We start from the raw sequence: 24300 nt of genomic DNA on the forward strand, positions 1-24300 counted from the left end.
AGATTTCAGGAAAGCTGGTGTAGGATCTAGAAAAGAGCCAGAAGGGAAAACTTGGAAGGAGAAAAAGGGGTGTAGCTGTTGCAAAAACCACGGTTTAGGCTGAGATTCCTGCTTTAGAATCCCTCCCAGCAATGAAAACAGAAAGGTGGAAGATGGAAAGGGTAGTGATGCAAGACATTCACTCTCCAGAAGGAGCTAGAATGACTCCGGGGGCGGTCTTACATGGGCTTCAGGCTTCTTGCCTTTCCTGCAAACCCACCATATTTAATACCTCCCTGTTAATTATTTACTTTTTACTTAAGTGAATTTATTTACAAAGGACTTTCCCCAGTCTTAATTAAAATAAAATTTTAAAAAACCAGCATCACTTGCCATAAATAGAAAGTTAACTGAAGAAGTAAGTTGAAGGAAAACAAAATAGCATCATTCAATCCTAGGGAGATGCTGGTGCCTGGGGTCTGCTCTCTATTTGTGAAAGGGGAGATTAGAGAGGCATAGCAACACACTAGTAACCAAACTGAGACTGTCTCCTTGAGCCAACCACAGAGACTGAAAGAGAATTAAAGAATTCAATATTTATGGTTCATGTGCTATCAGTGATTGCACCCTCATTTGGAGGAACACCAATCTGGTCTGACCAGCCCTCATGTTGCAGAAATGCCCACTTAAAATACTGGATCTTTGTGTGCACCCCTCCACAGACTGGGAGCTCACATCCTCAAGGCAGCCCTTTCCTTGATGGACAGCTCTGGCTACTGGAATGTTCTCTAGGTCAAGGTGAAACAGTTTCTCTGAAAATGCTATCCTTGGACCTCACCCCTCCCCTTTCTGTAGTCACACAAAGTAAGTCTATTTCCTTCATATGTTTAAAGGAAGTATTTGGTAATATCTTGGTCTTTTCAACTACTCATTCAAAAAAACTTCTATCATTGATCAGAGAGGGAGAGAGAGACTAGAAATGACCCCTTGCCTTCAGGCAGCCATCAGACTCCAGTGGGAGAACCAGACATATGAACTGGAACATTCCTTGGTAATCTGACAGTAATAATGTGAGTGACACACAGATCACCATGGGAGGCCAGAGGAAGAGCAGTTGACTGTGGGCCTGGGGTCTACAGCAGGGGCTTCCCAGAGGAAGCAAGCCTTGAGCTGGCCCTGCTGGGATGAGCCAGAGCTGCTCAGGAGGAGAGAAGGGAACCCTCAACACCCACACATGCAGGACTGGTCTAGACCGATGGGTGGCTCTCAGGAAACACTAAACTATCCCAGAGAGGTGACAGGATACCCAAAGTCATGCAGTTTGAAGCAGTTTTGCATTTTGGAGCCCAAAAAACCAAGGTCAGAATTGTAGCTCTGCCACATACCTGCTCTAGCCGTGTCCCTCTGAGCAAATGACTTAACTTCTCAACCTCAATGTTTTCAATGAGAAAGGCAGGATAGTACCTGCCTCAAAGGTCACCATGTTTACCACGAAAGTTAAATGAGGCCACACATGCAAAAGATCTAGTAGAACACTTGGCATGTGATGAGTATCTGAAGGGTTAAACAACCCACACAGCACAGCACCGAGCGATCAGGAAAGGTGTGGCTGGCACACGGTACTGGAAGAATATCAACCCTGGGAAGTATTACCGGAAAGCTATTACTAGTGTGATACTAGTCATAGTAATAGTAGTGACTATGAATGGAGACAGAAGCCCCACCTGGAGGACCTTCTCCTTCATCCCACCTCAGTCTAAGCAAACCTTTTGATTCTGAATCCTCAGCCCATTGACAGGCTCCATTTACCTGCTACCAAAGTGCTTCTCTGCTTAGGTTTCACCTGAAAGGCTAAACCTAAATTATAGCATCTTTTTAGGGAAATACTACATCTGCGAGAAAACGTTAGTTGCTTGCTGGAATCCTCCCTCCCAACTGCTCCGTGAAGAGATGCTCCAAACCTTCTTCACGTGGACTATTAAGCATTATTCATTAGCTAGCCACACACCTCCCAGTTCTTTCCAAAATCTGACTTTCCCAACTTTAAACATATTTGAATACAATTCTCTGTTGCCTTCCCCACACCCCCACACCCCCCTCCACTGCCACAGCTGTCCAAATAGCAGCAATCAACAACTGGCTAGAGAAAGCATTTTTCTCAGGTATAGCCCATGGAAGGTAAGAGGTATCAAAAACTGTGAAGGTGTCAGGATAGAAGAGGACATCACCTCATACACAGGGCACTATTTGCATGTGGTGCTAATATTCCAGATGGAAATCTGGAGCTGGGCTAGGATGGGGCTTTTCAAACTGGGTCCCAAGCAGTGCTAGTTTGGTGAAATAATAATATTTCAGGGGAGGGAGAATTCTGTGATCATATGGCTTTCAGAAGGAAATCAACAGGCTCATTTATTGCAGAACTTCTCAGAGCCTTCTATCCCCTAACAGGTATTCGGAATCTTTAAGAGGGAGTATGGAATAGGTAGTTGCTCCTAACTCCATTCACGTCCCCTCTCCAAACCTGCCCTCACCCCTAGACATATCAGTGTATTGATGTCTTAGAAAACCCTCCACTGAGGGAGAAAAAGTCTTAGTCCTAGGAAACCTCTGGCTTTCTAGAACTATTCAATTTGTTTCAAGGACATCCACGTACCCCAGAGGCAGGTTTTAAGCCCCCTGTGTGCTGCCCCCCGCACCACACTCCTGCTCAGGAACGGCACTCAGTTCCAGGTCTTGCAAAGGACAAGCCAAGCTCAGGCCAGGGCCGGCTGGGAAAGGACTGTGGGTTATGGACCTGACTCTGGGGAAGAGGAAGGGTCTAGAAGGCTAGCATGGCCTAAAAGTGAGTTGTGACTAATTTATCATCTGGAAAACCACTGCAGTGGGTGCCCTTAAATATGAATGAGCATCAGAATCTCCTAGAGGGCTTGTTAAAATACAGACTTCTGGGCCCCACCCCTGGAGTTTGTCATTCGGCAGGTCTGGGGGAGGCCTGAGATTTTGCACTTCTGACAAGTCCCCACGTGACGCTGCTGGTCAGGATCGCACTTTGTAAACTGGTGCTCTAGAGTCCCGACTGCCCAGTCAGGGAGAGCACCGTAAAGCCCACATTCTGTCCTCTCAACAACACTGTGCCAGGCATGAGGCACAAGGAGTGGGTGACCCTTTGCCTGAATGGTTTCACCAAGCTCATAAGGCAGCCAGAAGACAGATGTCCCCTTCCCTGCCTCCCACCAGCCCCACGTCAGAGCAACTCCAATCACCACTTGATCTCTGTTCATTCATTCAACTAACATGTAGTGTGTGCCAACCAGAAGCCAAAGCAGGTACTAAGTGGCCCTAGGTCAAGAGCCACTCTCTCTGCCATCTCTGAGTTCACAGCCCACTGGTTGTCAAAAGGGGATAGACAAGAACACAGGTGATTTCAGCACAGGATGGTAGCTTCTGCCTCATGCTTCTCAAGTCCTCTGTCAAGTCACAGGTGGAAGACATCCTTGATTCCTCTTTTCTTGAATCCTACCTCTGAAAGACTACCCAGCAGTGCCCACTCCTCCTTGTCTGCTGTGTCATCACCCCTACAATCGTCAACACCCACCTGCAGAGCAAAACTCCCACCTACACCACCCGTCTCCCCTGCTCTACTCATGCCCCCTCCGGTCCAGGGTCATCTTTCAAAAACAGAAATGGCAGGGGCACCTGGGTGGCTCAGTCAGTTAAGCATCCGACTTCGGCTCAGGTCATGATCTCACGGTTTCTGAGTTTGAGCCCCGTGTCAGGCTCTGTGCTGACAGCTCAGAGCCTGGAGCCTGCTTCAGATTCTCTAACCCTCCCCTGCCTGTGCTCTCTCTCTCTCTCTCTCTCTCTCTCTCTCTCTCTATTATAAATAATAAACATAAAAAGTTTTAAAAAAACAGAAATGGGATCATGCTCCCGCCTACTTACAATGCTTCAGTGGCTTCTCACACTCCCTCACCACCATGGTGTTCCAGCCCCACTGGCCCCTCTTCTCCTCCCCCTGCCCCCAGAGCTGCCCTTACTCATTCCCCAGGTCTCTGCTTAAATGCCACTTCCTCAAGGCACCTTCTCTGACTGTTATTCTAGTTCAGTGTGGAGACGAAAGAGGGCTGTAATCCTTTGACAGTCCTCCGACAAGAGGAAGGCTTTATTTCCTATCTCCTTAAAGCTGAGCTCAGGCTAAGAGATGGTGTTGTACCAGTTCCAGGCCTAGCGCTGAAGAAGATGGGGCTTCCCCAGTGCTCTCTCAGAGTCCTGGATTATGGTGTCCGAAGTCTGACACCCAGCTGAAATATCAGGTAGAGAGGCCCTGATACCACATGGGGAAGGATTCAGCCCAGCTGGGCCCAGCCTTCCAGCCATCCCCAGAAAAGCACATTAAGTAAAGCCATCTTAGACTGTCTAGCCAGAGCAGCCACCAGCTGAATATCGCTCAGTGATCCCAGTCAATGTCATATAAAGTAGAAAAATCACCCAGTTGAGCCCTGTCCAAATTCCTGACCCACTAAACCATGAGTTACTAAGATCTGGGACTAAGTATTGCTGTTACACATAATACTAACCAGAACGCTCTGCATTATATTTATTTCCATCATAGCACCTCTTGGACAACTATACATTTTTTTCAATTGCCCAGGCAGATAAGGAGCAAATGGAGAAGCACTGAACTTAGAATCAAGAGACCTGAGTTCTTGTTATGGACTGAATGTCTATGTCCCCTTAAATGTCATATGTTGAAACCCTAGGCCCAGTGTGATGGTCTCAGGTGGTAGGGTCTCTGGCAGATAAGTAGGATTGGGGCAGAGCCCACATGAATGGAATTCGTGTTCTTAGAAGAGTCAACAGGGAGCTTGCTCTCTCTTCTCCTCACCATGTGAAGACACAGTGAGAATGAGTGGTCTACATGCTGAGAGGACTCTAACCAGATCCTGGCCATACTGGCATCCCATCTGGGCTGGACTCACTGAGCCTGAGCTCCCTGTGGCATAGAATTCAAAGAAAGGCTCAAGTGATGGCTCTGAGGGTTCACCTGGGGTAGGTTGAACATCTGGAGAACAATACCATCACTTGTCTCTTTTCTACCATCACATTATGCATATTGAGGATGTCTTATTTTCTTAGACTGTGCCATGTGCTGAAACACAAAGATGATTAGAACACAGTCCCTGCTCTTAGATAATGTACCTTCTCTTGAGAGACAAGCACATGTCTTGGGGCATGCCCACGGTTGGTATGGATGGTTGAGGTGGGCACCACATCCTTTGAACTCTGCTATCTGCTTGCTCTTTGGGGCTCAGTGTAGATGTCACTTCCTCTTGAAAGCTTCCTTGAGTCTGACCTGGTGCTTCCTCTGTGTGCCCATTATATTCTGTATTTGTTGTTTGTTTATTTAGCCATATTTACTGAGCACCTACCAGGTGCCATGCCCTGATTTATAGTAGTAAACAAGACAGGCGGTTCCTGCCATAGTGGAATTTCCTGTCTAATGGAAGAGAGATGAACAATCAAACATAAAAAACAGAATAAAGAAAATATCACCAAATGATTGCTGTGATGGACTTGCAGCTTCTAGCACTGCGCAAAATAGGTTTATAAGCCACCATGGTCTGTGGTACTTTGTTACAGCAGCCGAATGGACTGACGGTCCCCATCCCAGTTCAGACACTCATTTGCTGTGCAAATCAATTCCCTCTCTTGGGCAAATCAATTCTCTCTCTAAACAAAATCTCTCAGCCACAGCAGGCTTTATAGACCAAGTATGTTTCTGCCCTCCCTTCCTTACTCCCACCCATTCACAACCCCCCCCCCCCATCTCTGTCTGGCACTGGGCCCACTGCACTGGGAATAAACTAACAAGATCTAGGCCCTTCCCTCAAGGCCCTGAGAGGCTACCTGCCAGAGAGATGGACACTCTTAAATGAAGTATCTGTAAGACAGCAAGACAAGCCTTCTCTGGACAGCAGGACGAAGGACCCAGAGCACAGCACAGATCTTGTCCACTGAGCTCCAGAGAGGCAGCCAGAGGTCAGCACTGGTTGGCCCTGGGGTCAAAGGGCAAATCCAGGCATCCCTTAGAGACTCCTGCTTCCAAAGCTGCATTAGCATCGTGAGGAGGGCCTATGCCAGCTGCACTGGCCTGGGCCGACACCCTAATTAGACTTTCATAGTGTGTCAAGCAGCCTGCTTGGCCCGACTGCCAGCTGGGGCTCCTGTTCCGTCTGGTGGCCTCTGTTTAATGAACCCATGAGGGGCTGGCTGAGCTCATTACAGGCAATGCGAAGGAACAGGGGACCCCTGCCCATGCTCCCCTGCTCCCCTGCCTTTCCCCCATGTTCACGCTGAAAATGGGAAGGGAGGAGACTGGCAGGAGCTGAGGCCACAGCCTGACCACACAGCCCTGGATGGCTCCAGTGACAGCTCAGCCAGAAACAAGGGTTTCCATGCGTGCATCTGTATCTGTGGTTTTAGGGGAGCGTTCACATCTCTGTTCTCAGGCTGCACCCTGGCCCTTTCTTATCTGAAGCCAAGGAGGCAGAAGGAAAATGACAATTCAAATCTGTCTCTTTGCAATGACTGGTCCACAGACACGTTTGGACAAGCTGCTTTTCTCAGAGCTTCACTGTCCTCATCTTTAAGATAGGCCAGTAACAGCCACCCAGCACAACGTGCTTGGTTATCGCACTCAATAAATTGTCATTGCTGTTGCTATTACTAAAAGATAGGCAAGAGAAGGCACCAAAACATGAGCCATGTTTGCTTCTGAGTGGCAGGACTCTGCGAGTGACTTTTTTCCTCCTATTTGTCTGTATTTTCTAAATTGTACACAGTGAGCATTTTACCTTCATCATTTAGGAGGTGAGGGGGAGCACATTTTCTCAAAAAAATCTATCAGAAAAATGAGATTATGTGTGTGAAAGGGCCTAGACACTGCCTGGGAGGAGGTTATTGATAGAAGCTTCCTCCTGCAGCCTAAGTTTGAATAGAGATTGGTTAAAAAAAACAAGCATGGTATTTGCAAAGATAAAATAAATTTTTGCCCCTTGATAAAGCAATCTGCACGAAAGTGAGTGTTCACATGGTGTGGCACAGACCAAAGGAAATGTTTAAGGGAATTTAAAGGAAGAGCATTCCTTGGCCATAGCAGTACACAAAAAAATATACGTAAGAAGGTGGAAGCAAGCCAGTGTCCCCTGACAGGTGAATGGATAACTACAATGTGCTCTACACATACAGTGGAATATTACTCAGCCTTCAAAAGGGCACATGCTACAATATGGAAGAACCTGGAGGTTATACTAAGAGAAAGAAGCCAGTCCCTAGGGGCAACTACTGTATGAGTCCACTTATATGAGGTCCCTAGGGTAGTGAGATCCGTAGAGGCAGAGAGTAGAATGGTGGCTGCCAGGGTCTGGAGGGAGAGGAAATGGGGAGTTAGTGTCTGATGGGTACAGTGATGCTGCTTTGCAAAAGGAAAAGCATTACGGGGTTTGTATGGTGGTGATGGATGCACAACAGCATGAGTATCCTTAACACTACATAATCGTACATTTAAAAATGGTTAACACGGTAGAGTTTATATTACATACATTTTACCACATTTTTTTTAATGTAGAGAGAAAAACGGGATGGAACCCAGAGGAAGGAGGAATGGGTCGGGGTTGGGGGGGCGGGCGGTTGAAGTAAGTTGCAGATGCCCTGCCTTGAGGGCGACTGGCTGGAGACACAGCAGGTAGAGGAGGAGGAGGTCCCCGCAGCGTGACAGCGGGAGAGACAGCTGCAGAGCGCCGCCCTGCGGAGCGAACACTGCCCCTGAGCGGCTGCTACCTCCTAGCTGCACTGAGGAGGCTGGCCCCACGCGGGTTCTGGACAAAGCGGTTTTGTCGCTAGCGGACTCGGCCAGCCACATCAGTGCCTGAGCAGATCCGAGCTCACAAACCCCGAGTTTGGAGTGTGAGAAATCAGGGCCCGGGAGGTTGTGTATCATAAATTAACAAGGCAGAAAAAGAACCTGGGCACGGCTCCTCCAGAGGAGTAGCAAAGGGGGATGCGTTGAGCATCACTTCCACGGAGAAGAGATTCTGAGGTCACTGTGCTGAAGGAATGGGGAAGTGGGCTGGCTGACCCCCAGATAAAAGAGAACTGGGTAGAGTCAGGATGTCCTGAAAGGGGGGGGGGGGGATGTCACGCTGGCCCAAATAAAGACTACTACAATGCCTGGTGCTTAGTGGGATAGCGGTAGACAATTCACTGAGCATTTACTGTCTGCGCTAAGCACTGCTCTTGTGTTTCTCATCTATTCCCTACAGCATCCTCCCCGCGTGGGAACTATTTGGATCTTCACTTCACGCGGAGGAAGTCAGGCACAGAAAGGTCAGTAACCCAGGATCGGCCTCCTTTGTGCTTTCCTGCCTCCCACCGGCCCAGGCCCCGGCCCGCTCTCACTTGAACTGGTGCTCCCGGGAACTGCGGATCTTGGAGGAGAAGCGCTCGGCCAGCTTCTCCAGGCTGCGGGAGTACTCGAGCTCAATCTCAGCTTTGCGGCGGAAGAACTCCTGGAGGTCCTGGAGCAGCTGCAGGCGCGACTCGGACTGCTGCTCCAGGCATTTGAACTGCTCCACCAGCTGCGTGCGGATCTCTGCGGGCAGAGGCAAGGCGCAGCGGCGTTAGGCTGTGCTCGGGGACAGCAGTGGGACCCGCCCGGCTGACCCAGGGCCCCGTCGCAGGCACTGCAATTCCTGCAGCCCCCTCCCCGCCGCCACCCTCCGCGTGCCCAGACCCCAGCTTCTGCAGGCACTGGCACAAGGATGGGGCACAGGGCGGCTCTTGTCACGTGGTCTAACCCAGTGTTTCCCAAAGGTGAATCGTTGTATGTCACCACCTTGGTTTTTGCCATATCCATATGCCGCCAACGTTATTGTTTCTTCCACACGATCTAGTGAATTGGCTCACTTTTTTTACTGAAATGAACTTACTTGAAGTGAACGTTTTTGTGTCACTACGCTGAGGGAAAAACTAGGCCCACTTGCCATCCTGGGGCACGGAAAATGAGTTCAACGAAAACAAAAATTTTGTAAAATTCTATCCAGAGATCGATGCTTACCAAAGGCCCTGAGCCCAAGCTGCCTGCTCTCTATCAACAAAAGGAAAATGGGAGTGTGCAAGGCATTAAAACCCTTCTCCAGATGCAGTCGGGCCTGAGAGAGGCTGAGAAGGGGATGGGGGGGGGGGGGGGACTCTTGGGTTTCAGTGTTACTTAACGCCACATCTGTGTTCCACTTTACATCACCTTGAGGTCCATGCATAAACATCTCAAGTACCCCTAGAGGAATGTCACCCACCCTCCAGGAAATACTGACTGCAAACCAGATCTGTGCAACCAGGGCAAAAGTTCAAAAGCTGGGGAGGTAGAGATAAAAGTCACAGCCAAATCCCAATAACTATAGCCAACCTCATCTTCAAACCCGTAGTGCTGTGCTGTCGCTGCAGCTGTCTCTCTGCTTTAACTCCTTCCCTGCCATCCCACAAGCTACTCAACACCTCAGTCTCCCCACAGCACTCTGCTCACACAAACTCCCTGCTCGAAACACCCCACAGCCTGCCTCTGAGTATTAAGCCCAACTCCTTAGCATGGAATTTAAGGCCACCAGCCACCCAGCCACAAACTTTACTACTCAGGGTTTACCCCCAGTAGACTCTTGAGACCATTCAAACTCGTCCTTGAAATGTCCAATCCCACCTGCATAAACAGGCACTCTGTCTGAAATGATGGCCAACACTATCTCAGCATCCTTCAGAGAAGTGGTCTTCACAGGGGGCCTCCCCGAGCTGGGGTACACAAAGGCTTCCCCTGGGGGTATGCAGGAAGGAAAAGTACAAGGGAATCAGCAGGAGATCCCGTTTCCATCCCCACTCTTCCCTGCTCTGCCTGAGAATGTGTCTCAGTCTAGATGGCATGTCTGCCCTCCTTCCCCACTTCCCTCTTCACACCTGCTTTGCAGAAGAAAGACCAACTTCCTCGTCCATTCACAATCTATGGTGCAGTGCCCCTAAGTGTCAAGATATCTGGGTGCCCCCCAAAATGAATGATTTAGCCTGCTGATGTTTGCAAATCTTCCTTTGGCATCATGAACGTTTGCTCCTCAAAGAGTGGTCTGTGGAACAGGGGGCTCGTTAGAAAAGCAGAATCTCAGACCCCAATGCAGAACTTCTGATTCAGAGTCTACATTTTAGCAAGATCCTCAGGTGGTCCTTATGTCCCTGAGAGTATGAGAAGCACTGCCATCAACCATCCCATCCATCTCCTAATGAGAAGCATTTCCCACACTATTGTACTTTTTATGTTTAGTCATTATTTATCAAATGTGTAAAATATTGATATCATTTTGATAAATTGTATATGTGATCACTGTAATGACAAATCAATCCAAAAGAAAGATACTTAGAGCTTTTATGGGCAAAGGAAACATTTTAAATGTCCACTTCAATTTATATACATGTTTTGGATCCAAAGAAGTATGATAGAGGGGCAGCTGGGTAGCTCAGTCAGTTGAGCATCTGACTTCAGCTCAGGTCATGATCTCACAGCTCATGGGTTCGAGCCCCACATTGGGCTCTGTACTGACAGCTTGGAGCCTGGAGCCTGCTTCAGATTCTGGGTCTCCCTCTGTCTCCACCCCTCCCCCACTTATGCTTTGCCTCTCTCTCGAAAATAAAATAAACATTAAAAAAAAAGAAATTTGAGGGGCACCTGGGTGGCTCAGTCGGTTGGGCGACCGACTTTGGCTCGGGTCACGATCTCGCGGTCCGTGAGTTCGAGCCCCGCGTCGGGCTCTGGGCTGACAGCTCAGAGCCTGGAGCCTGTTTCGGATTCTGTGTCTCCCTCTCTCTGACCCTCCCCCATTCATGCTCTGTCTTTCTCTGTCCCAAAAATAAATAAACGTTAAAAAATTTTAAAAACAAAACAAAAAAAAAGAAATTTGATAATCAATAAAAGAATTTCAAGTATAAAAATATATTAAGATAAAATTCTGTTAGAGAAATATAAGGGAATTATGAGTCCAAAAAGGTAAAGAAAAGTGCAATATAAAATTTCTGACTTATCTGGGTAATTTTTGATGGATAGTGGTGGATACCAGTGCATTATGGCATTTATCCTATTACCTGGAAATTCCCTCATGACTACATACCCAAAACAAATCCAGAGTTTATGTCCACCAAAAAAATATATAGAAGATACTTACAGTAGCTTTCTGGCCAAATAATAGAAACAACCCAAAATGTCCATTAAGAGTAGACAAAACCTTTTTTTATTGAGATTTCAATGGAATACTATATAACAATGGAAAAGATGAACTCCCGCTACCTGCCGCGACATACTTGAATCTCCCAGACCTCATGTTGATTGAAAGAAGCCAGAACAAATGAGATCATGCAAAACTAGTGTATGATGACAGGGGTCAGAGAAATGGTTACTGTTGGAGAGGCACTAACTGGCAGGAGGCAAAAGGGTGCCTTCTAGAACACTGGAGATATACTATACCTCGATTTGGGTGGCAGGTACACTGGTAAAAAAGAACTGAGTGGCATACCTGAGATCTGTGCATGCTGCTGTATATAAGTGATCCTGCGATAAAGAGGCCAAATTAAAAATGCTATGTTAGTTTCCATTTGATGCATTTAAGAGAGCAGTGTAATTTTATGGTACAAGGTCAATATTTACAATATGACATAAATGAGATCCTTTGTAACTACTTAAAGTTACAATGAAATTTTTTCAGATGTCGAGTTAAAATGTGTGAGGCAAGAGAGTTTTCCCCCACCAAGTTCACTTAGAGGGCAGGCACGCAAAAGAGCTTAAACCCTGCTGGAGAGCCCCTGTCAAGGACGGCTCCTCCCAGGGAGTCCTGGACCGCTGTCTTGGCCCTACTCTGAACTCACACGGTACTTCCGGTTTGTCTCTGCCTCGTGCTGTTGTTTTCATTCTTTCAGTACGTGTGTCATAGCTGCCTTACCTCCTCAAATGAAATTTAAGCTCTGCAGGTGGGTTTTCCCCACACGTAATAGATCATCAGGAGATCAATATCTGCATATTTATCTTTACCAAGTGCTTTCACCCAAGGACATTAAGTGTTGTGATTATGGGAGTCTCACTCGACACAAACATACACAAAAACCACTCACACACCAGACACCCCCCCCACCCCACCCCCCACACACACCACGACATTATTATCCATTTTTTAGAGGAAGAAACCATGGCTCTGTATAAACTACAACCAGGAACTTATCCAAGGTCACATTTTGTTCCCTGAACTGTAACACAGGTGCACCTATGACACGGACTACTTGTTACATTGGATCGAGATGCCATTACTCCCCAAAGGGTAAGCCCTACCATGTCAACACATAGCTATAAAAATGCTTTCCAAATATTTTTCAAATTACTTTCAGACTCTATACTATTTGGGACTCAAAATAATCTTAATAATAATTACTAGCACTTACGGAGTCTGTCATTTGTTGCAGGCCCAGTGCTGACTTCTTTACATATTTATCTCACATGATCTGTATAGCTTCCCCATAAGGCAGGTGCTACTAGTGTTCCTTCCCCATTTTCTCCCCCCAGAGATGAGGAGGTAGAGGCTCAGAGGTAAGCAGCCTCTGTTCATAACAGCTGGTATGTTGCAATTAATCTAGGAATCAAGCCCAGATCCCTCAGATGGGAGCAATGACCCTTCAGGTATCTAACTAGACTCAGACCACATTATTTAAAAAAAAAAAAAAAAAAAAAAAAAAAAAAACACTTTAATCCATCTGTCTTCAACCTCTTGTATCCTATTTGTAACAGGATGGTGGTCTAAAGAGCATTATTAACCAGAAATGCTGTAGCCACTGCTTTCCTCCATTACAGGGCATAATCAGGAGCCAATGTTCACATATTTTAGAGGAAAAACTCATAAATCACACTGTGATGACAGAAGAGGATTTGGAAGGAGCAGAGAATCTCCCCCAATTCATACCACCAGCTGGAGCCTCCAGGCTGGGTCGTGCATAGAACCTTCCAGCAGCTTGGACAGCTCAGAGTCAGATCTTTCTAGCAGGAAACGGTCCTGGCCGGATCTCAGACTGCAGCTTGCCCACGCTCTCTCTGGAACCCTGAAAGGATTTGATTACCCATCTCGTTATTTCTAACTCCTTTCCAAGTTGCTCCTCCTTGGAGCTGGCACAGAGTTGGGTTTTCTCCTTGAAGATTTCAAAGGAGTGACAAAAATAAAATAAAACAGAACTGCTCCCAAGGCTCAGACTCCAGTCAGCAGACATTCCCCCCAGGGGGCGGTTCCAGCCACAGCAGAGCACTGAGTGGCAGAAAAATTAAAAGCGGGTGGGGCAGGGAAGAGAAGGGGTTTGGAAAGTCGGTAAAGGCTCTCTGTTCTCAAAACCTTGGAACAGACCTCTCTGATCACCTAGTGCAGCCTCTTGGTTTTACAGATAGAGGCCTGAGGCCCAAAGAAGGGGCAGAACTAATTCTGACACCCCAGTCTCCTGAAGCACAGCTCTCCGGTGTCACTCTCCTGATAAAATTCTCCATGGCTCCCTGCAGCTAATAGGATCAAAACCAAGCTCCTCTGACATTCAAAGCCCAAGAATTTACAGCCTGCCTATCCATTCCCCATAAAGCTCCTGTAACAGTCCCACCAAAGACCACTGTGCCTGTGCCAATGTCATCACCCATGGCAACACTCAGGGTGACCCGCCTTACAGGTGAACAAGTATCCTCACCCTCTCCATCCCACTCATAACCACACCTCACAAGCAGAGGCTACAGATCTTCTTCAGGTTCAAGGTAATTAGAAATTCTACTTTTTAAAAAATTAACAGATTTTTTTAGAGAAGCTTTAGGTTTACAGACAGATTAACCAGAAAGGGCAGGGAGTTCCCATATACTCCCTCTCACTCCCCTGCATGGTTTCTCCTATTGTCAACCTCTTGCATTGGTGTGGTCCATTTGTTACAAATTGATGGACAAAAACTAATATGTTACTATTAACTGAAGCCCATAGTTTACATTAGGGCTTGCTCTTTGTGTTTTACATTGCACAAGTTTGAACAAATGCATAATGTCATGTGGCTATTGTTACAGTATGATACACAGTATTCTAAAACCCCCATGTTCTGCCTATTGGTCTCTCCCTCCTCTCTACAACTTCTAGAAACTACTCAGCTTTTTACTATCTCTCTGATTTTGCCTTTTCCAGAATGCCATATACTTGGAATCATATATTATGTAGGCTCTTTAAGCAGGTTTCTTTTAGCATTAAGCATTTTAAAAGTTCCTCCATGCCTTTTCACAGTTTGGCAGTTCTTTTTATCACTAAATAATATTGCATTGTATGGAATAATATTCAGTTTGTTTATTCATTCACCTACCAAAAGACATTTTGATACATACCAATTTGGGGGAAGTATGAATGTTTTGCGCAAGCCAAATAAGTTTTCCAACTCATTTGGAGAAATACCTTTTTTGTGTTAATTAATAAACTATATTTAAGAGAAGTTTTAGGCTTACAGAAAAAAAAGGAGTTCTATTTTTAGACAGGAAATACAGGAATTTAAAAAAATTAGTACAGGAGAGCACCTTTTGGGATGAGCACTGAGTGTTGTATGGAAACCAATTTGACAATAAATTTCATATATTGAATAAATAAATAAATAAAATTTAAAAATGAGTACAAAATTCAAAAGGTAGAAAGGGTATAAGGAAAAAAATTTAGGGGTGCCTGGGTGGCTCAGTCGGTTAAGCATTCAACTATAGATTTCAGCTCAGGTCATGATCTTATGGTTCGTGAGTTCAAGCCCTGCAACTGGGAGCCAGTGTGGAGCCTACTTGGAATTCATTCTCTCTCTCTCTCTCTCTCTCTCTCTCTCTCTCTACCCCTCCCCAGCTCTCTCCCTCTCTCTCTGCCCCTCCCCAGCTCTCTCCCTCTCTCTCTCTCTCTCTGCCCCTCCCCAGCTCTCTCCCTCCCCTCCCCTCAATAAATAAATAAACTTAAAAAAAAAAAATCTCTCTCCCACCCCTGTCCACCAGCCACCTAGTCCCCCCTCTAATAAGGCAACCAAGTTACCAGGTTCCTGTGCATCCTTCTAGAAATAATAGCATATTTCAAATACACATCTTCCCTGTTTTTACAGACATAATAGCATATCATTCACAGCATCCTGTACCTTACCTTTTTCTTTTAAGAATACATTGGGGAGGGGTGTCTGAGGGGTTGGTTAAGCACCTGACTCTTGATTTAAGCTGTCAGAGGGGATCCTGCTTAGGATCCTCTCTCTTCTCCCTCTACCCCTCCTTCCCCCCTCAAAATAAGTAAATAAACATTAAAAAAAAAAAAAAGAATACACTGGGGAGATGAGTCCACATCATTTTATAAAGAACTTCCTCATTCCATTTTACAGTAGTACAGAATTCCACTGTCAAAATGTAAAAAAATTTTTAGCCAGCGCCCTTTGCATTGTTTGTAATCCTTTACTATAATCATCAACAATGCTGGCATGAATAACCATATGCAAGCTTTGTTTTGCACATGTGCAGGTATACCATCTGTGTGACGAATTCTTCATGTGGAAGTCGAGGATCAAAAGGAATTTGCATCACTATTTTGCATTAGAACTTTGAGATTGCTACACTGCCCTCCTCCGAAGTTGTACCAATTTGTACCTTCACCAGAAATCTATGAGTGGGTCATGGGGCCTATTTAAAAAAACAGATATGTTGAGATTTGCTTCAGAATAACCTTGGGCGGTGGGCTGGGGAGTGGCAGGCTTAAAAGTAACACAAGATTGGCCTTGTCATTGATGAAGTTTAGTTGTGGTGATGGATATGAGGAAGAAGCTTGTTATTTATTCTCTCTGCTTTGGGAGTGTTTGAAACTTTCCACAATAAAAAAGAGAAAAAAAAAAAAAAGAAAGAAAGAAAGACAAAGTCAGTAACTTGATACAAAGCCTGCAGCTCTGGTTAACAGGTCTGACCAGTTAGGAATGCCAATAACTTGTTCCCAAAGGCCTCTGCCCCTAGCCTGCAGATGGGTTAGAGAGAGGGGCCAGAGTGTGACCCTAAGAGCAACTTTAAATCCAGTTTCCCAGGCCCCACCCAATCCTAATCCTTGGATCCTGTCCTGAGAACTGGGTGAATTTTCTGACACCTCCTGGGATGATGAGGCCCCACTTTCAAGTTGTACTTATCCTAAAAATCAGGATCAAGTGAGCATTTGCCACCCCCCACCCTGCTCCACAGAGGCAGCTGGCACACCCTCCCTGGTAGAGTTTCAGGGGCTAACAAGGAGGATGAACAGCTGACAGTACCTCATCACATCTATGCACAATCCCACCTCATTATCACCACGTCCTTTGAGGCCGGTGCTATTAACATTCCTATTTCGTACAAGAAGCAATTGAGACTCGAGGAGTGCCAGTGATTTGCCCTGGGGATCACCCAGAAATTGGCAGAGCCAGGGCTCAAATCCAGAGTAAGGGGCAGACAGGAACCAAGATTACCTGGTCTCCAAGTCAAGGTGCTTTCCCTGGAGGATCCAATGTCTACCCTTTCAGGGATCATGTCCCATTCCACCTCCTGTCTCCATCCCGCACTCCATCTGTCATCCTGTTGCCATTCTCACTGGCCCTGGCTGTCACTGTATCCAGCCCAGGGCATCCTGACCTTGACCTCAAGCCCTCCTGTGGTGGAGGGAAACATCAGCTTGGTAGCACAACGTAGCAGGCTCTGGGGTTTACCTGCGCAGGGGATTCAAATCCTAGCCCTGCTACATGTTTAGCCAAACGAACTTGGGCATGTTTGGTTCATTTCCCTGTGACTCAGTTTCCTCTATAAAATGGGGATGATAATAATCTACTTGGTATTGTTGTAAGGATGGTAAGTGGTCATTCGAGAAAGCTCTTAGTTCAGTGCTTCATCTGTTTTAGCACTGCACTGTCCAACACAGTGGCCACTAGCCATATGTGGCCATTTAAATTTAATTAAGATGAAAAATTCATTTCTCAGTTGCACTTGCCACATTTCAAGTTCTCAAAAGCACCTGTGGCTAGTGGCTACCGTATTGGACGGAGCAGAGTGTTTGCAGCACTGCAGAAACTTCTATTGGATAGCACTGTATTAGAGGCTTAATGAAAGCTCTTGTTAGCTACAATTGTCATTTATTAATATTGTTTTCTGTGGCCGGCCCAACAGCCGGCGTGCTGAAGGAGTCCACTGCCATCCAGCTCCAGCCTTAGGGGAGGGAGGTGGTAGAGCAGAGTGGACAGACCCACAGAGCCTGGACTCCAGCCGCTGTCACAAGGCAGAATCTTGTCTCTGCCAGATATGCATTTGGAGGTCTTGGGCAGGCAGGTGATTTTCTCTGAGCTGTTTTCCCATCTGTGAAGGGCAGGTAACCATGCTCATCCTACAGGGCTATGGCAAGGATCAAACTAGAAATGTGCGTAATGTGTCGGGCACCTAGGAGACCCTGGGCAAGCAGCCTCCACAGAGAGGTGGCACACACTCACGGGCTTTGGGGACATGGGAAGGGCATATGTTCACGGGCTTTGGGGACAGCCAGCCTGGGCACAAGCCTGGCTTTCTCCACTTTGTGGAAGTCAGTTCAGCTTCCTGAGTGTTTTCTCACCTATAAAATGGGGAATAATAATACCTTCCTCTCAGGTTTGTCAAAAGAGAGATGGTATGCATGTCAAGTGCCTGGCATGATGCCTGGTGCATAGTAGATAAGCCATAAACGGCAGGAATGAGCCATCACTTCTACTGTAGCCATGTAGACTGAGCATGGGGCACACTGGGCACTGAGCTAGGTGTTCCCCAAGGCCCATCTCATGCCCTGCAAACACAACCCCGCCAAGCAGGTTGTATTCTATTACTGGGGATCATCCTTGGGGCCACTCAGCGTGGTTCCTCCCTCCTCCTGCCCTCCCTGAAAGCCTGGACGCATGTTTCTTTCCTTCTCTGGGCCCTGCACAAAAGGCTCCCTCGGCCTGCACATGGCCTCTGCACCTCCACCCTTCTCCCAGCCTCCCGTTTGTGAAGGAGTGGCTTGTCCTAAGTGCCCCAAGGCCTCCAGAGGGTGCCCAGGCTCTGCACCATGCCACGCCAGAGGGCACCAGCTGCTTGGCCAGCCCCAGCAGCCAGCACCGTTTCCCCGGCAACCACAACTGGGGAAGGCCCCCTGCACGCCACCCTCCCTGCCTGCGCTGTGGGTGAAGCCTGCTGGGTTGGTGATGGGGAGCAAGCTCCTCACTGAGCCTTCTCTGCAGACGTGAACCAGTTCTTGGCACTGTGTACTGTGTTTCCTTCATTGGGCCAAGGACCCCTACCAAGGATATCAGTCTGTCCTGTATTAAACTTGATCAAGCCCATTCACACCCATCATGGCTTCTGACCACAGAAGAAGGCAGCAGGGAGGGGGTGGGTATCACACCATAAATGAGGAAAGTGAGGCCCAGGAGAAGGGAAAGCACCTGTCTGAATCACAGATTCAAAGCTGGTCCCACCTGGCCCTGCCAGTCTCTGTGACAGTCTAGCTCCGCTCCCCACCAATCAAAGCAAATCAACCCCATATTAGAACTGTTTCTCATATCTTTTCATTACCCCAGCCCTAAATCAATGGGCAGCTGGGTGATGCAATGCCAAGATCTGGATCTGGTATCAGACTTGCTGAGTTCAGAGAATGGCTTTGAAGCTTGCTAGCTGTGTGACCTTCAGCAAGTCAGTAACCTCTCTGGGCCTTGGCTTTACCATCTGCAAAATGGAGAGAATAACACTAAATGATTATTATGCTGAGTGTTTTCCATGAATTGTCTCCTGAATCAGGCAAAGCAGTGGATATTATGCAAAAGCCTTGGGAGGAACTACTACTGTTCCCTGATTTTGCAGAGGAGAACACTAAGGCACAGAGAGGTGAAGTTACTTGCCCGATTTCACCTAGACTGTAAGGAGTCTTCTGGTTCCAAATCTGTACCATTTGCCAGAGATGTTTCCTGAGCACTTGCCATAAGTCCTGTACCAAGTCAGCCAAGACACTCTGTCTTCACCCATCTACTATTCCTCAGAAGAGTGAAAGCCAGGCTTAGCACAGATAATCAAAGTACATCAACTCCTGACGCTTCCTGGAAGCAAATTACATCTGCTTCCAGCTTTCTTGAAGGGTGAGGGAACACATAAACTGGGTGAGATGATTGGCATCTCCCCCTCCTCTTCCCAGCACCACCCCCTCCCCCAGAAGGGAAGCACAGTATATGAGCCAGTGTTATGAGAAACTAACAGTTACTTAATAATGGTGATGATAATGCTGTAGGAAAATCTTCCTCTAAGTAAGAAGAAATAATATGGTCCCCAAACACATTAGGGAATTAGCATTGGATATACATCCATGGCTGAAGAGATGGGAAACAGGAGATTCCCACTGCCCACTGTGGTCCCAAAGCAGAGACTGAGCTCCAAAACCCCCTAAGCACATTTACCTGGATTACTAAACCAGTTCCCTCAATCAGAAAGTGGACAGGAGAGTAGGTGGGAGAGAGGGTCTCCCCACAGCATCCATGCCATGTCTAAATAACAGCCATTCCCTCTCAAAAAGAAGTCAGACAGAAGTTGCTTCCCGGCTTTCCAGATGTTCAGCAAAATGCAAAGAATAGTCAGAATACAGCCATGCCTCCTCCTACCAGAAGCTCTGAGTTAAAGTGGGCCATGATCAATTTCCACATGAGATTAATATTCACGGCTTTGCTGCCCAGTGGTCCCTGAAGGATCAGATGCATTTAAATGGGAAGAAATCAGGATTCATTAATGCCGAATTTCCAGCTGCGTCCTCTGACTAAAGATGCTTCTTTTTGTTTTCAATCCTGCCCTGCTTCTAGAACTGAAATAAAAGTCAGAAAGCTGAGGGCCAGTCTGGAAACATCCAAGTGTTTCCCAGACTTCAGACCATCTATCCTGTAATTATTTAATGTATTTCTTTAAATCACCTCGCTTTTTTACATGGGATACTTTATAGTAGCATCAATAGAAAAACTTGAATCACTCATCATTAATGGAAGGTAACTGTAAAAATAAATACAATGGATGCAAAATAATATTAAATTCTATCCAGATTCTGTTGTCTGGGACCTACTTTCTTTTTGATAAAAGGAGTTTAATAAGTATGCAAGGAAGTGTTAAAGGCATGCCAGCACCTAATGGAGACTTTCTTTTTAAGGTAATAGGAAGGGTTGAAAAGGAATTCAAAAGAGTCTGGGAGTCATTGCTATTTAGTTTTGTCTCTGTGAACCACCTAAAATCATCCTACATCTATACCAACAGTGGTGTTCTCTCCCCACTTGCAAAAATGGTGGTGGTCCAACCCCTTAACTCACAGAGGAGTCAAAGAACAAGATCTTCACCCAGTGTGGAGCCAGAACCTGGGTCTCCCAATTCCTTGGCCGACGCTCAGCTATCCTGACTACAGTTCTTCATACACAAGTCCTTTCTGCCATGTTGTGATGAAAGGCAGCTAACCACAGCGCACAGAGCCTACCACGTTGGTTCCTCACAAATATTTTTACAAGAATCAATTCATCAGTCAAATGAAGTCATATATGTGGTAAGCTGAATAATGATCCCCAAGATATATTCAGCTCCTAATCCCTGGAATGTGTGAGTGTTACCATAAAAGGCAGAAGAGGACTGTGCAGATGTGATTAAGGATCTTGAGATGGAGGAGATTATGCTGGCTTATCCAGGTGGAGTCCAAATGCAATTAGAAGTGTCCCTTTGGAGAGAGAAGGTAGGAGATGGGCACAAACAGAAGAGGAAGAGGCAATGTGACCACGGAGGCAGAAACGAGAGTGTTGCAGCTACAAGCCAGGGAATGCCAGCAGCCACCAAAAGCAGGAAGAGGCAAGGAATGGTTCTCCCCTAGAGTCTCTGGAAGGAGTAGCGGTGCTCTGCCAACATCTTACTTTTGGCCCAGTGAAACAGAATTCTGACTTCAAAATCCTGGCTTTTAGAACTGTGAGAGAAGTAATGAGTGTTATTTTAAGTCACCAGGTTTGTAGTATTTGGTCACAGCAGCCATAGGAGACTAATACATTATACATCCCACCACTCTGAAAGCTCTCAAGAATGACAAAATATGATCTAAGTAGCGAATGATATAGCAAGTCAGATGACCATAACAGGCAGGGACCAGGGGTGCCAGAGGGTCAGCTGAGACCTCATGGAGGAGGAGAGCTAGGGCAGGACTTGCAGGATCTGTGCAAGCAGAGGGGAAGAGAAGAGCATCCTGTCATACACCCAAAAGCCTTTACTGGTTGCCTGCTATGTGTGTGTTAGAGGGCTGGAGGAGGGGAGATGGAAATTCATATACAATAGGATCCCTGCTCTCAGGGATCTCCCAATGCATTGGGAGGATAAGCCATACCTAGGTGAAAAAACATTTAGCAATATGAGATAGAATTACTCCCCTTCTAGGATCAGAGGCATACACACACAAAAAAATATATGTGCAGAGACATTTCTCACAGCATTGTTTGTAGAAGCAACATAGTCCAGCAGCAGGGGATTGGGTAAGTATCCTGGCACATCCACGCAACTCCCATACGGTTTAGAAACCATGTCGTATAATGATAATGACCTTGAAAAATGCCTGTCATGTATAGTTAAATGACAAAGGTGGATTACAAAAATAGGATGTATAGTTTAGCCCTCCTAAAATGTAACTTCAGCTATTTATACCCAGAGAAATGACTATATTATACACCAAAATGTTCATTGTGGTTACCTCTACGTGGTGGGATCACAGATATTTTCACTTCTCCAGTAAATATTTACTGAGCGCCTCGGCACTAAGCCTTGGCTTGGCAAACTTTTTTGTAAGGGGTCTAGATAGTTCATATTTTACGCTTTGCAGGCCATACAATCTCTGTTGCAACTATTCAGCTCGGCCCTTGTTGCACAAGAGCAGTCACATCACAGACGGTACGCAATGAACGCACATGGCTGTGTTTCAATAAAACTTTATGTACAAAAACAGGTGATGGGCTGTACTTGGCCAATGTGTGCTGTAGGCTGCTAACCCCTGTACTAATCAGTGTGCTTTTTCTATATTATTCCAATGTTCCACATAATAGGTATTACACGTCTAATATGGGGAGAATCCATACATTTTTGAAAATACTCAGTATCAGCTAGCCCTGGCCTGAGAAGGACACATTTGGGTCTAGTAGGGTGACATCTCCTCTAGGAGTGACAACCTTAAATATCCCCAGGGGTTGTTAGGAAAGCAAGAAAAATGGGATTAGAGACCTACTGTAAAACAATACAGAGAGCACAGATCTGACCAAATATATTCAAATTCACTCTTTAAAGCTACTGCTGTACCCGCTAAATAAAGATCTATAAACCTCCAGCTTATGACTCTGGAAAACCTTCCCAGAACACATCACTTTAGCCAGTGCCAGCCCTGCTGGATTCAAACCTGGAGCATGGTGGTCCCCACTCTGCCACAGCTGTCCCCACCTTGACCCCCATTAACTCATGCTGAAATGACCAGCCCAGGCAAGAGCTGCTAATCTTCACTGAGAAGGTGCCTCCGGCCATGTGTGCATTCACCTGACAGTAATGGGATGCAGGATGAATTTCCCTGACCGTCTGATGAGAATGCCACATGGAAGAATATCCAAGGCCACAGTGAAGCCCAAATATTTTATGCACTTTGCAGCTACTGCTCACCAAGGCTGGCCATGGGATGGAAGGCACTACATCAGACTGAATGATTTATGTTTCTGAAAGCCATGTGAGTTATTACCCATTACCTCATCCTGGCAACTTTGCAAATTCTTGCCGATTGATTTTTGTAAAGGAGAGGAGAAACAAGAAGGGTCTGATTTCGGGTGCGCACGTGTGTGTGTTGCACACACACACACACACACACACATTTTCTTTTTAATCTTTGTAAAACTCTGCAAAGGTTTTCCAAGGGGATCTTTGCCCATTCCATAACAGGGGCAGAGATTAAATTTTCAAGGTCAGAGAGTGGGGTCTGCTTATTTGAAGAAGTTTCATTTTTACAGTGCACATTAAGCAAGCCCTTACAATCACTGCTATCAATTCTCATTGCCCATCAGTGAACCTTCAAGAGCAACTCTTCAGGAGACCCCCTACATGCCTCTGAGGATAGACAAAGTGCAGCAAAACATAAGAAAAGGAATCAAGCACCTTCTCAAATGCTAAGTCCAGCAAACTTCTAGGAAAAACCTCAGAAAAAAAAAATCATTATAGCTGCCTAATGGCTTAATAATGGTTTCCAAGCCTGAATGCAGATAATGCTGGCATATATACATGCTGTGGTCTGGTCAGGCTATTTCAGACTCAAACATGGACTTAAAGAAGTAAGTTCTGGGTCAGTTCCAGCTCTGCCTCAAGGCATCAACCTCATCCATAAACTGGGATTAATGATACCGACCTCCAAACTGTGGTAAAATCAAATTAGGAAATATATACATACATGAAAGAGTCCTGCCAACAGTTACACAAACGGGTGTGATTCTTCTTCATAGTATAATTATTATTACTGTATAAGAGTCCCTTACCTACCAATTAGTAAAAAAATGCCTGCACGCCCACCATCTGCAATAGTGACACGAGATCAACCAAAGAGGAAAAGGTTACATCTCCCTTAGCGGATGCATCTACCAGAATAGTAGCGAATTTCCACGGTCAGGCTACAATCCAGTCATTCACACTTGGGCTCAGCACAAGCACTTACCACCCCAATATAAATCTATTTGTCCTCTTAACGCAATATGGAACTCTTTGCCAAGCTCATATTTCATGTCTTGAGTCCTATTACCAAAGAGGAAAAACACCTCGTGTTTATGAGCTTGCCACCTGGCAGCACAGTGTGGTGGGTTCTTTCTGCTCCCAGTTCAGGCGATAACTCTTTGTGAGACTTTGGGCGAAGAGCTTCCCTACTCCAGGTCAGTCGGTTAGTGGGTTGTTTTTGTGGTCCTACATGAACCAAGCTCTGGGCCTCAAATTCTGCAGAAAGTGGGGTCGTTGGATTAAGGCCTGCTTCAGCATTAAGAGTTTATTCTATGTCAAACAAGCAGGAAATTTTTTAGTCTAACACACTGCTGTGTCCTCTTTGGGCATAAATTAGGTTATATGCTCAAAAGTCCCATAAGAACCCCCTCGAAGCCAAGGTCCCCACCGCGTGTACTGACCGACCGCACAGAGATGGGTCCAATTTCCCCTCCCTCCTC

General features: G+C 46.2%; 1 protein-coding gene across 7 annotated transcripts in view; it reads right to left on the minus strand.

The window, feature by feature from the left end:
* The window catches only part of SRGAP3 (SLIT-ROBO Rho GTPase activating protein 3), a 261324-nt gene that overhangs the window by 127330 nt on the left and 109694 nt on the right, over positions 1 to 24300 (minus strand). For all 7 annotated transcript variants that reach the window (XM_045493636.1, XM_045493635.1, XM_045493640.1 and 4 more), the window contains exon 2: positions 8437 to 8629. In XM_045493636.1, coding sequence (XP_045349592.1) covers positions 8437 to 8629 — 193 coding nt within the window. The remainder of the gene's footprint in view (positions 1 to 8436; positions 8630 to 24300) is intronic.

This window comes from Leopardus geoffroyi, chromosome A2 (assembly GCF_018350155.1).
Source record: "Leopardus geoffroyi isolate Oge1 chromosome A2, O.geoffroyi_Oge1_pat1.0, whole genome shotgun sequence".
NCBI lineage: Eukaryota > Metazoa > Chordata > Mammalia > Carnivora > Felidae > Leopardus > Leopardus geoffroyi.